This window comes from Chelonoidis abingdonii, chromosome 9, assembly GCF_003597395.2.
Source record: "Chelonoidis abingdonii isolate Lonesome George chromosome 9, CheloAbing_2.0, whole genome shotgun sequence".
Lineage (NCBI taxonomy): Eukaryota > Metazoa > Chordata > Testudines > Testudinidae > Chelonoidis > Chelonoidis abingdonii.
In genome coordinates, this window is record NC_133777.1 from 23,097,125 (window position 1) to 23,111,115 (window position 13,991).

Sequence of the window (13,991 nt, forward strand, 5' to 3'; positions counted from 1 at the left end):
TGTGAATGCATGATGTAATATATCATATGCATATGATAGAGTATTAATTAATACCTGTATTACTAATAAATGTGGCGTTTTGCCTTAATCCCCCTGAAAAGATCCCGTATAGTACTTTGAGTACAACAACCTCACCCACCTTGTCTTGTCAAAATCCTGGAACAGAAATGGCTACAAAGACATTGCATACAATATGGGCAATATAATTTATTGTATTAAACTCCATCATTGTCTTCAAATATTGAGTATACTTTTTTCTAATATATGCACACAGTGTAGTCTACCCTAGTTGGAAGAGGAAATATTTAAAATAAGAATGGATTAATTTATTTTATCCACCTCTTTAAAAAGTACCTTATAGAAGCGCCGCAGAAGATGAACACTCTCTTCTCTTGCACCCTAGAGAGAAGAAACTGATCAGTGATAATCTGATCAATACCCAAAATTAATGTTATTTACTTGCAACTAGAGTTCTTTGAGGTGGACTCTGAATATTTGCACTAATGGAATGTGCATGCGGGTGCACTGAGACAGTGGCCACTGGAACACTCGTGTCCCCTCCTGCCCCTCCCCTCACCAATCCCAAATGTTCCTGGGGTCAGGCTATAAAAGAAACTGCAGTGCTCCAGGCACCTCAGTCCCTTCCCACTGCTTCCTCAAGTCTAGTTTATAAGAGTCAAGGAAGAGGGGAAGGCGGTCAGGGATTGCAAATATGCAGAGTCCATCTTGACTTACAGTTACAAACAACATGATGTTATTTCTCTTTCGAGTGGCCTCTGTATATTCCCCTGCATAGGAGAGATTGGCAAGCAGTAGATGCAAAGGAAGGCAGGATGAGAAGTCCTAATTAATAAGTGATTTAAGGACTGCTCTGCCAAACTAAGCTTCAAATCTGGTCTTCAGGTTCAGACAGCAATGTTTTGTAAGAACGTGAACTAGAGCTCCAAGTTGTAGATTTACAGATTTCCAATTGGTTTGTGTCTGAGACATGGTACTGAAGCTCCATTGGCCCTAGCACAGTGAGACCTTATATGTTCCATTCCTATTCCTGAAGTGAACGTAAAAGCCTCTCCTGCACAGACTTTGACCTAGATAAGTAATGTTCAGGAAGACATAACTTGCTCCTTTTTATTTTAAGCAAAGGTGATATAGCTTTGGTGAATGTCTGTACTATTTACAAGGGAATACAGAGTTAGCTAAAGCTTTTTTTAACATGAAGAGCATGCAGTTTGGCTTCACCCTTCTGCCCACGAAACTCAGAGAAACAGAAGAGAACTGATTAATGTGAAAATCTAACTACTTTAGGAAGTGAAGATGTACAACTATTTTGTCCTCATGAAAAAACTGTAAACGTAGTTCTGCCATAAGTGCCTATAACTTGCTCATTCACCTTGCACACAGAACTGCCTCCAGGAGTGCAATTTTACAAACACACACACACACACATTGGCTTAAATGGGAGTTTCATTAAATGTGTGAGAAGCAGATTTATATCCCATCAGGATGAGTTTAATAGAAGGATAAATGTTACATCTCTTTAAAAGATTTCTTAGCTGTTTTAAGAGCAAAACATATTCATCATCAAAAGAACAGAAGGCTGATATGGCGGATAAATGAACTGTCACTAAAGAAAGCAACAAGTCTGAGATTTTCAGCAGGAGCAAGCATTCCAGTATACACTGAATTGGGCAGTCAAAGGGGATGTGTTATTACCTGTAGACACTGTGAAACTTTTCTGTTTTAAATTGTACCATCTGAGTAGATTCTTTTCTGGAGCTCACTAAGACATTCTGAACATCAGCAGAACAAAGTAGTTCAAAGTCCATTAGAAACCTATTGCCCAAGTGGTGACATGCAGAGTACTTTGATCTAGATGACTGACTCCATTATCTTGTTGGATCAGTAAATATGGAGTAACAGGTAGCATTTTGTAGGTCCCTGCTAAGCGGTACAGTAAGTCTGGTGACCATTGTTCTTTAGGCCAATCAGGCGTGAATAAGATTATCTTGACCTTGTTCTAATTTACTTTTAGTATGATCCCCTACATAAGAGGATAGGAAGAAAGGCATGCAGGAATCCTTGCCTTCATTATATGCAGAATCAAAATTTAGACGCCTGTCTCTCTGCTCACGAATAAAACCTTTGACATTTCACACTATTTATGAAGAAGTCCCCACCATGCAAAAATTTCCTCCGTCATTGGTGTTTTCAGTGATCATTTGTGAGCATCTGTTGTGATTCTTCTTAGCTGGTCTGTCAGGCTGCTGTTCTTCCCTGACAGGTGCATAAGAATACATCATTCCTATAAAACTGTAACCTCTGTGCAAAGTGCAATAGAATAGGAACCTCCCTGTTTGTAATATTGTTCATAACCACCTAGACCCACTGTGCTGGAGATGATGTAAGAAAGTTTTTAATGCTTAACCTCAGAGGTAACTGTTGTAAATGGAGCACGAGGGCTGAATGCCATACCCCAGAAGACATTGCAAGTTGAGTGCCCCACCTCAAAAATTGCAGCACTGTCTTTGGAATGGTTAATTTTCAATACATGCTGTCTGTAGTCTGTATCTGGTTGACAGCCAGTGCTATAAGGTTCTCATTTTGAGATCAGCATATAGGGCTAGTTATTTTGAAGCTAAAAATCGCATCAACTTGAGGTAGAACACTAATTAATGTCCATTCAAAACATAAAGAGCTTTTATAGGAGATTTGTAAGAGTAACTTTAATTTATCAACCCAGGTCTTTCAAAGGGAGTATATTCAGAAGAGAGCATTGTAAAGGTGTTCCTTTGATTACATAACCTAATGTTCAAATTGTTCACATAAATTCCCTCTTATGAGTTGCCACCAAAGATGCACATTCTGTAAATACGCTATGGCAGCAGAAAGTCCAAAAAATGATTTTGCCCCACTAAATGAAGGTACGTGCAATGAGTGATTCTTTTGGAGATATGGAACAAGTGTCCTTTAAACAGAGAGCAGCAAACCACTCCTGAAGAATAGGAGAGTATGGTAGAGGCTCAGTTCAGCATATGGAAATTAAATTTTCCTGATGAAAGTGTTGAGCTTCTTAAGGTCTAGTATAGAGTGAAGGTCTCCTTTTCTGGGAATTAGAAAGTACCTTTGAATAGAAACCTGTGTTTTCCAATTTCTTTGGTACCTCCTCTATTCCTTGGCACTACCCTCGTTTGGGGAGGGCAAGAACCAATTATCTCAACAGGTTTTTGCAACGAGGGTTCCTGAATAGGGAATGGGAGGATGAAGAGTTTTGAACTGTATTGATATCTCTTGTAATTTCTAAAAGAGACTTGCCTATAGAAATGCAGTGGAAAAAATGATGCAGTCAGGCTCTAAATTGAGGGAAATACACTTGAACCGGGTTGTAGTTCCTGGGCAGAACGTCAAACTTTAGGCCAAAGGCCTGATATCATAGCTCTCAAAGATGATTGTTTGCACTGATTCTTGAAGTTTCTTCACACTGAAAGGGCTACTAAAGAGGATATTGTTGGTAATAACAGTCTCCTGTGGGGAAGTTGGAGAGGAAGACTATGATGGGGTACTTTAAAACCAGGTTTCCTCTTGCGCTATTGCTAGATGCCCAGCAACCTGGCAGCATGTCTGGTCTAACTTTTCCAGAAACCTCATTAGTTCTGGTACTAGAGTCCTTCTCTAAGAGAAGATCGCCAAATTCAGACTTTGTTTCTGGAATTCTTGAAGATTTAAACCAAGTGAACCTTCTGATAGATCTGTTTTTGCAATTTCTAACTGCAGAGTTGGAAGAATCAAGAGATGTTCCCAAATCATATTTTGCACTTGCTGATCCATCACAATGATGGCATTTGCGAGTTCTCTGTTAGTCTGGGAGAAGTTCAGTAGGCACTGACATTTTCACCCAAATGTGGTATTAGTACAGCATGAACACTGCTTGTTACTTCACTACTCAAACCTAAAGTGGAGGAAGAGGCGGCTTCCTCCAACCCTCATAAATCCATCTTCTTTTCATCCTTATATGAAGCAGTATAGAAGGACTGATCCACCTTTAGACCTCTGAACAGCCACTTATACCACCAGGAAGTTTGATGGTGTGCATGTGTTAGAATATAAGAAGCCATTTTGGGGTAAATGAAAACAGACAGACAAATTATATCAGATATTGGTTGAACCAAAGCTGGGCTTGCCCACATGAGCATCACAAGTTGTAGAATTCCATCTAATACTGCTGAGAGACTATACAATGTCAAAGACTGCATATGAACTCTTTTCTTGAAGTAGCTGGTATTCTTGTCACCAATTCGAGAAAGGCAACAGCATCTTCAGAGGAAGATGAAGCACAAGTCACTCCCATGTTTTCATCAAGGGATAGTCAATCATTAAATACAGGATCTGTTTCCTGAAGTTTGTGTAAAACCATCTACTCTTCACCTTCCAGTGTATTATGCACTACAGTAGGGAACTGTTCTTCCTCTTTCATTTTTACAGACAAATGCAGTATCTTTAGATGTGAAGGTTTAAAAGAAGGAGACTGGCATTGTCTGGTGCAATGATTGGAATGAAGGTATGAGTAATGTCAAGGAGCTGGCCAATAGTGCCTTCTCTGCCATGGCAGCATTCACCAGTCTGGCCACTAATCAACAGTCTGATCAATTAATAAATAATAAATATCCTTCTCTGGGGCAGGCAAGGCACTATATGACAATGATGCAGGGAAGCCGGAAGGGCAAGCAGCACAGGGCTTAACGCCCAACTGCTTAATTTTTGGATCTGCCATCAAGGTTTCTTCCAGGACTAATGCTTGGAGCACCCACCCTAACCCTAAAATCCTAATCTGTATAAAATTTTGTTAGAATATGTACAGATTTTTATTAAAGATAGCTGGGCAATTTAAGACTGATTCAGAGCAATGATCTAGAGCAATTCCTAATCCATCACCGCTAGTAACTGGAAGGAACTGAATTGGTCAGAGAGCCACACCCTCTTTCCACGAGCACTCCAACAGGCACTCCTAGTTAAGGTTCCACTGTCTCAGCTGTATCCAGTTGGCATAACCCATGAATGAAAATATGAAGAAGCCACCCAAAAGAGAATTATTTCCTGATAATTTCCAATCAGAAAAAAAGCTGATTATATACTAGGCATGGTTTCTATCCACTCAGCCTCCCAAACTTCACCTTGATGAAAAGAATAGGAGTTTTGCATTTACAAAATGCCTTTCATCTAAGCAACTCAAAGTGAGTCACAAACAATTAACTCACTGCACCACTGCGAGATGGGGAGCATCCAAATTTTACACAAATGCAGGGCATGTCTGCACTGCCCCGCAGTTCTGGGGGTGTGAATAGCAGTGCACACCAAAGCGCTGCCCTGTAACTGCCCCATGCAGATGCTGCATAAGAACTAAAAGGTTCCTAGTTCCCATAACTTAATCCTCTTCAACCAGGACCATGTTAATGTGAAGCAGCAACTGTTTGGTGTGCACCGCTATTTACACCCCTGGAGTCAGAACTGTGGGGCAGTGTAGAAGTACCCTTATACATAGCTATCTTGACACTTTCCTGAGTTCACACAGCAAGGTGATGGCAAAGCTAACTGCAGGAGTCCCAACTCCCAGTTCCTTAATCTAACCCCTAGACAGCCTCTCTCCTCAGATAGTTCTGTGCAATTAAACAAAAGGTATTTGCTGTAAAGATGGATTATATGAAACTAAATAGAATGATCTGTGCAGCTTTAGTTCATGTCCAGCTGTCATTGTAACCAACAAAATCATTACTTATGTGGGCCCTAACACTAAAACACTTTCCTTAAGGTGATGGCTAAGTAACACTAACTAGCACACACTTACCTCAAGGCAAGCAAGGTGAACATCTTTTATAATACTGCCACTTTTAGATAATACCAGCTGCTTTAGTAATAGACACCCCAGTTCCAGTGTTGCCAGACGAACTTTTCCATCTAAATTAAGAGGTCAATTAGAATTCCAATGTACAGGGTATTTACTGAGGAGAAATCTCCTTTTTACTCAGAGGCTTTCCATATGTTTTCCATTTCTTCTCTCCCCCACCACTCCACCCCCCAATGGCCACACACAACAAAACCAGAATATACTACAATGCCATTATCTATATTCAGGCACATAGATTATGACCTTTCGAAATAGTGATCTCTCAAGAGGAAGTTGAGGTTATTTCTGTCACTGATGGAGTCCGCTACTTCTCTGGGAGCTGTCAAATCACCATTGCCAGGAGACTCAGCCCCAGACAAATAATAAAAGCAAATGTTTTGGCTTTGGGCTAATCCAGACTTCAGCAAACAGGATTTTTCAGGCATTTGGGGAGGGGAAACCTTAAGAGCACTCTTCTCTCCCCATCCCCAGCCCACTCCTTCAGGTTGAAAAACTGTGCTACACCAGTGCAGTTTTCAGGAACAGAAGCAGAATCATCATCATTCACTGTCATGGACCAGGACCTCATTGTGTTGACGATATACAAACAAGACCGTCTCTGTCCCCAATCTAAATATAAGATAACAGATAACAGGTGGATAAAGATGAGAGAAGATACATACAACAGGTGGATTGATGGGAGAGAAACAGCCAACATTGGTCAGCATGACAAGCAGCAATCTCAGCACACTAGCAGTCTTAAGATTTTTCAAGGCATTAAGGAAAAGAGTTTTAAGGCAGGATTTGAAGGAGAACAATGAGGTAGCTTTGCAGATGTTTATGGGTAGTCCCTCCTATGCATGACTGAAAACTTGGAAGAAAACACAGGGTACTTATTTGAAAAACAACAAGTTGCAGTTAAGGCTGGCATCGCTGAAAGAGCAGGAGTGGGAGGCAACATCGCAAAAGAATATGAGACAACAGGCAGCATGGGATAGGCAGTGAATGGCCTGGAAAGTGAAGACAAGTACCTTGGGTCTGATGTGGTGGAAGGGGGAGCCAGCGAAGGTATGCAAAGTGGCAAGTGACAGACAAAACAGCAAGCTAGGAAAGTGATTTTTGCAGCAACATTTTAAATAGATATGTGCGAGGCAAGGTTGCCTCTGTCAAGGGTGAGAAAAAGAGAGAGAGAGAGAGAGAAAAAATGTTGCTGTAGTCAAGATGCAAGATGAGGACTTGGATGAGAGTTTTAGTTGTGTGGATGATAAGAAATGTCGTATCTTAGCAACATTATATAATGCAGAAAGAATTTGCCATGTCTAGATTCTCACATCTAGGCTGTGTTTAAATCTTGCAGAGAAGATGATGATACTCAGATTACAGGGAGGATGACGATGTTGCCCAGTGATAGGGAAAGGAGGAAGGGTGGCAGGATTTGGGGGAAAAATTAAGACTTCTGTTTTGGCCATGTTGATCTTAAACTGATGGCTAGACATCCATGAGATGTCAGAAGGACAGGAAGGGATTTTAGTTTAGACAGCAGATGGTGGTTCAGAGGAGAGAGAGATCTGACAATCCTCAGCATAAAGATCATAGTCTCATCCATGTTTCTGGATGCTATTACTTAGAGAAAAATTGTAGAGGGAGAAGAGGACCAAAAACAAGGCCCTGTGGACACTCATCCAAAGTTGGAGCAGTAAGAGGGAATAAGGAGACTTCTCTGAATCATGTATAACACACTATCAGTTTTGCCCAGCAGTGCTAATTATGGATTCCAAGGAAGTGCTTTTGTTTAAATAGAAACCAGACAGACTTTAGCCCCGCATATCTTCCTTCCACAAGCACATGCCTGCTCAATACATGACATCACGCAGGATGTTTGAGAGAGTCACTTATTAAAACACTGTCAGCGTATCACTGTTTATGTTCACCGAATTATATAATGTATTAGAAAAACCAGAAGTGAGGTCACTGCAGAGTGTATACATGAAATATAAGCACAAGTTAATAACTTCCCAGAATCACACCCTATTAAGTAAACAAGCATTTCAGATGTCCACTTATGCATGGCTGAGGACTTGATTGAAGTGCTTTGGTGTTGTAGCATGGGGGAACAAAGTTGGGGAACGCTTGTTTCCTCATTGAGTCTTTTGGGGGGAAGGCAGGGTAAGAGAAGGGAGAAGGGCGGGGGGCAGCAGTGAAGAGCTAATCCTTGAACACAATGTTTCCATGAGTTACTTAATTTAGAAGAGGTGAGATGACTAGAGCCACTGGAAAAATGGGTGTGTTCCTCCCCCCGCCCGCATAAATTTGAACTTTAAAAAAAAACTTCAGTTTTCTGATTAAAAACAAAAAAAATTGAAGGAAAGCAGACATCTTTAAAAAAAATTAATTTAGTGGAATGCTCAATTTTGCACTAAAAAACATTGATTGAAAATTCGTTTCAGCCTAGAAATGAAGGGCAGCTACAAACTAAGGAGCTAAATACTGCAAAACTTACACATGGAAGTAACTTTACTCGCAGCTGAAGTTTTACTGAAGTCCATGCATGCAAGATTGGGACCTAATATCAGTTACTAAAATGTAAACTCTCACTCTCGTCATTGCTTGCTGGACATTTTGCTTATGTAACTCAACAATAAGCAGGAATTCAAAGGTCTTAGGCCTCCCTGTTGTCTTGAATGCAACAGCAACTATTCAGATGAAAAGCGGAATTCCTACTTACTGTGCACCCCAGTGGAATGCCACCATGTATCTCTTTCACAAGGCAAATCTGCTTATCATCTAACAAGAGTATGCTAGTTCCAGCTGAATAGCAGCGAGTCTCTTCCGCATGGGGAATGGGGCCAGTTACTTAGTACTTCAAATATTTTAAGCATTGACACTACATTTTCAGAACTTATTGCTGCACAAAAAAAAAGTAATCAGTTAACGTGATCAGAAATGCTCTACCTGGTTGAGCAGCATAATTCATTATCCTGATGAGCCTCTCTGCAAGCACGTGGTTGTATGAGCTTTTCTCCTCAGCATGCTGGGCTGGAAGCTGAATTCTCTCTAGCTTGACTGGGTCAATTCCTTTTGAAGTGGAAGAAAATAGGAGGATATTTTTTAGCGAATAGCTATTAAAAATTGTAATAAGTCATCTTGAAAATGCAGAGTATCATAAGCAATATAGAACTGCATTGGCAGAGAGTAAAATTGTGACATTTGAATGGTTGTGCCACGATTAGAAAAGAAAGCAACAGAAGATTGAACAAATTTTACAACCTTCCAGGTTGGGATATTCAAAAGGAGCGTGAGGGACGGAGGCACTCAAATCCCACTGAAATGGACGCCTAAACATCTTCGGTTCCTTAGAAAATCATTTAAAATTATTATTACTTTGTTGACAACTGAACAAGTCATCTAAGTGTCCTGCTGGAAGTCTGATTTAAGAAAAATCAGAAAAAATTTTTTCCTATGTGTTAAGATGAATTTCTCTTAAACAACAGTTACCAGGGAACAAGCCAGATTAAAAGGCTCATAATTACAACTCCAAAATGTTAAACACACTGGCTTTTGTGAAAGTACCTACAAGAAATTAAAACAAATGCCAAGTTTTCATGCCAAGTTGGATTTCTCAGAATATGCTGGTTTGAAATATTACCCTTTATGAACAACATATGTTACAGTAAGACCTCAGACAATGATTACAGACTGTTAAAAAGCTCATTGTCTTGACTCCAAGTAACTAAAACATTTCCATAATAGATCAAAACAATGTACTCCACTTTACTGAATTTCTTCCAACCCTGAACTCCTGCTTGCTAAGCCAATTCAATGTCACTTGTGTTATCTTACGGTTATATCTTTAAGTGTGCTTTTCAAAACACTTGATTTCAGTGTTATAGTATAGCCTCATTTTATTTATTTGCCAGATAAAACTAATTCCAACAGCTTGTATGGTAAAAGTAAACATTCATTTTGTGGCAGGTATCAAATGAAGCCTGTTTAACATTCTTCTTTCAAACAGTTTTGCATATTAGTTTTGCACAGTTACACTGCTGACTGTAATTATAATTGTCTGATGCAACTGTTTTGTTTCCCACTAAAAATCTTAAAGAAAGGTTTGTTTGCAAGGGATTAAGTCATTTCTATTCATTTTGAAGTATGCAGCATTTTATCATACCCTGAAGTATGATTTGCGTAGTATGCTGGATTCAAAGCAAAGCATGCTGACTACAACAATGTAGTGGCAACACAGGATTCATGTACTCCTTCCACAGTCAGAGTACACCCAGCCATAGGAACAGTCTATTCCCTGCCCCCCTAATCTCAAATACTGAGCATGGTTTGTTGGTCAACATCATATTTTTACACCATAATCTTTATTACTTGTTACTGCTTGGACAATATGGTTTGAAAATTGTGAAAGACTTTATAAACAAAACTTAGATGTATTAACAGCGATCACAAAAATGTGTGACTGACTGCAGTGTGGAGGGTAATTGTGCCATTAGTAATGATATTTGCCTAAAGGGAGGGAAACAGATCAGCAGTAAAAGCCTTCTGCAAGCAAGTTACTATTTAAATATATGTGAGCACATACTCAGCTTCTGGGCTTTTTTAGATTTAAGTGTGCAACATGTGTAATGAATAGGAATATGGATGCAATGTGTATAGGTAGAAGACAACACAATTCTAAATGAATACGCACTGACTTCACGTACTTAGCATGTAAAATGGTTCTATATGGATTCCAGGGACGGGTCAATTTTCATCTTGATAATGAACAAAATTAATTACCTGTAATTAGAATTCTGTTTGTGCTCTCATCCTTTGGAAAGTCCTACATTATTTCGTCTAATCAGGTGATGCTGATATGAAAATGTTTCCAAGCCTGCACTATTAATGGTAGATAGCTTGAAAGTTGCCCTTCTAAAGCAATAGAGCACGTCCTCAATTCTATTTACTGTAGAAACATGCAAATGCAGAAGCTTCCATACACTGACACCCATTCTAAGAAGAGCATCATTTGCTGGTAATTACCAGTACTTACATTTTAGATACGTAAAATGCATCCCTAGATAGGGCTCAGGGTAGAAGTACATGCAAACAATTTCTTCAGAAGGGGACATAAAAGTAGCAGTATTCCACAGAAACAGAACCAGCTACCATAACATACCACAGTCAGAGAGGTCTGTCTGACAACAAAGTCCCAAAGCCTTACAGGGCTTTATGGATCAAAGCCAACACTAACTCAGTGGTTCTCATCCTGTGGCCTGTGAGCTGCTTGCAGCAAAATCAGTACAGCACTGCAGCCATGTAACATCCTCAAGGCCATACAGTTAGTACTGGATGCGGCCCACAATTGTAAATAGTGCCTTAACTGAACCTGAAAGCAAATAGGAAGCCAGTCCAGCTTTTGAAGAACTATTGCTGCTTTTTACTATCACCAACTAAAAGGTGAGAAGTCGTCTCTTTTCTACACTAACTTTGCAGTGGTCTTCAAATACAGCACATTGGATTATTGTAATCTAGAAGACAGTAGCTAACAAACCTCTCTATAGGATTTCTCCAATAAAGGGAGACAAAGCTAGACTGTTAACATGGGTTACATAATCCCCCAATTTAAGGCAACTCATAACCAAAGTCTATAAAGGTTCAAATCCCCGTATGGGTCATCACTTGTAATTATGGCCTTGGCTGGATCGTCATCTACAGGCATTAAACCCTGGACTTAAAAACATGAGTCTCTATTGCTAGAGCTAAAATTACAGGCTGCATTAGTTCAGAGACAGAAAGTTCAAACCTCCGTACATGGCCACTTATTAGTGGGGAAGTAACAAAGCTACAGTTAGCATGGGTTACACACAGGTTATTGTGGCATGGCCATGACTAGGGGAAAATGGAACTAACTCCTCATCTCACACAAAAGTGGAAAAATATTATCGGTCAGTGATGCCTCTTGCAATTCAAAACCCATAAAGACGACAAATGAACCCCCAAATTGCAAATCTCTTGGGCCAAACATAGCCCAAGCCACACAATAACTGGAGCAAGACTCATTCCTGTAATGTCTTAAAAATTTCTTCTGCACACTATCACCATCTGTGTTATTCAGGCAGTTTTCAGCCAACTCGCATCCAAATCTCAATTTCAGTTAGACATAGACAACGATGAGGTAAGACAGATAGAGCTGAATCCCATCCACACATCGGTGACACAACACAAACTATCTCAATTACCTCTAATGGTCTCAAATATATATTAAGCCAAAGGAATAAAAAAACAGAGCCACAGGGAAGTTTGCCTTAGAGACTGTTTGGCAGGCAAGCAATTGCCTAAAACCACATTTTGAGTCTTTTAAAAGTTCAGACTAGAACCCACTTAAAAGCACCCTAGTCAGGTTCCACAGAAGAATTAACAAACCTTATTGTCAATGGAATGCCAGCTGAAAGAAACAGCATGGACACCTGATCAAGATCAGAGACCAGGGCCAATTCGATCATATCTAGGCTGAAAGACAAGGTGGCAGGGTTCAAGGAATCTGAGGACAAGACACTCATTTTTCTACACCCTTCACAATACTCTTCACCAAAAAGAAAATAAAGCATGATTACTGGAAAGATTATCAGTCACAAAAATTGATTTTTGAATAATGCCTGAAACTATGCATAGTAGTAGTATCCACATTCTACTGCCTTTTAGGGAAGGCCTGGACATTTACCCGCACTGGATGCAATTTCTCCCTTCTTACTACACTCAAAACATGAATGTCAAAGAACTAGTGCCTTTTACAGTAGCTTCAGAATTTCAATGAGCAGTATCTGCTGGAACTCATCCAGAAAAAAAAACACTGACTCTGTTCCTTCCAGGCACACATCTGCCCCTACAACGGCTACTTGCCAAGTTGGTGTCTAATTCATCTTATTTATGAAGAACTAAAAAAAATTCCTCAGCATGAAAGATATACTCGGCCAAAGAGTCAACATGACAGCAAAATATGTTAAAAGGAGACATTTCTTTTCCATATCTAGGTCCCAGAGCAGGCCAAACTTTTAAAAGAACAAATTTAATAATGGAGCAACTAGAGAAGCCGGTCTTAAGGAAACACCTTCAACTCCATATACACAGGAACACAGAAGTGATTACAGCTACTTTGCATGCCTATGACTAACTGATTTGGAATTAAGTTGCTTATGAAATTATATTCTGCAAAAGAATAGTCTGCAGAGAGATTATAGTCTGAAAGAATACACATTTGTGATCTCAAACTATGCTACTATTGTATTGTGTCCTAGCCCAATAAATGGGCCTCTAACTCCCAAGTTAGTCAAGCTAAAAGGATTATATTTGAAATGAAGTGCTCTATATGTACAGGGACCAGAGTTAAAATATTTATCTAAGCTGGATAGCTGTAAGAAAGGGTTTAATGGTGGATGCTGAAGTTATTGCAGTCCAACTACACACATAAAACCCACATTGATCTTCTTTACTTGAAATTTTTTAACTCCTTGAAATTTTGCATTTTACAGAATTTCTCAAATTAACTTCACATATGCTGCACTCAAAGATGTACAGCTAACTGTATCTGATTTCATTTACATAATGTAGCAAAAGCCTGATTTTTTTTTAAAGTACTGGCAGTCTAGAATTATTAATGCCCTTCAACATGAACTGCAAATGTAGCAGGTCCATGTTTTGCAACTGGAAGCTAGATAAGAACATAACATAAGAACATAAGAATGGCCATACTGGGTCAGACCAAAGGTCCATCTAGTCCAGTATCTGTCTACCGACAGTGGCCAATGCCAGGTGCCCCAGAGGGAGTGCACCTAGTAGGCAATGATCAAGTGATCTCTCTCTGCCATCCGTTTCCATCCTCTGACAAACAGGAGGCTAGGGACACCATTCTTCACCCATCCTGGCTAATAGCCATTTATGGACTTAACCACCATGAATTTATCCAGTTCTCTTTAATAAATCCCAATAAACCATGGGGTAAGGCGTATTTGGTACATAATGAACTTACGACATCACTCTTCATTTTCTTTTATAGGACTTCATTGGTCACCGATCCCTGGCTTCCATCCTTAAAATACTCAATCTGCATTATTTTGTTCCTATCACA

At 39.7% G+C, this 13,991-nt stretch overlaps 1 protein-coding gene across 9 annotated transcripts in view; it reads right to left on the reverse strand.

Moving 5' to 3' along the window:
* The window catches only part of CLEC16A (C-type lectin domain containing 16A), a 183,146-nt gene that overhangs the window by 112,665 nt on the left and 56,490 nt on the right, over positions 1–13,991 (reverse strand). For all 9 annotated transcript variants that reach the window (XM_075069277.1, XM_075069279.1, XM_075069280.1 and 6 more), the window contains exons 13-15: positions 8,831–8,953; positions 5,840–5,949; positions 355–399 (exon numbers count right to left, since the gene is read on the reverse strand). In XM_075069277.1, the coding sequence (XP_074925378.1) occupies positions 355–399; positions 5,840–5,949; positions 8,831–8,953 (278 nt within the window). The remainder of the gene's footprint in view (positions 1–354; positions 400–5,839; positions 5,950–8,830; positions 8,954–13,991) is intronic.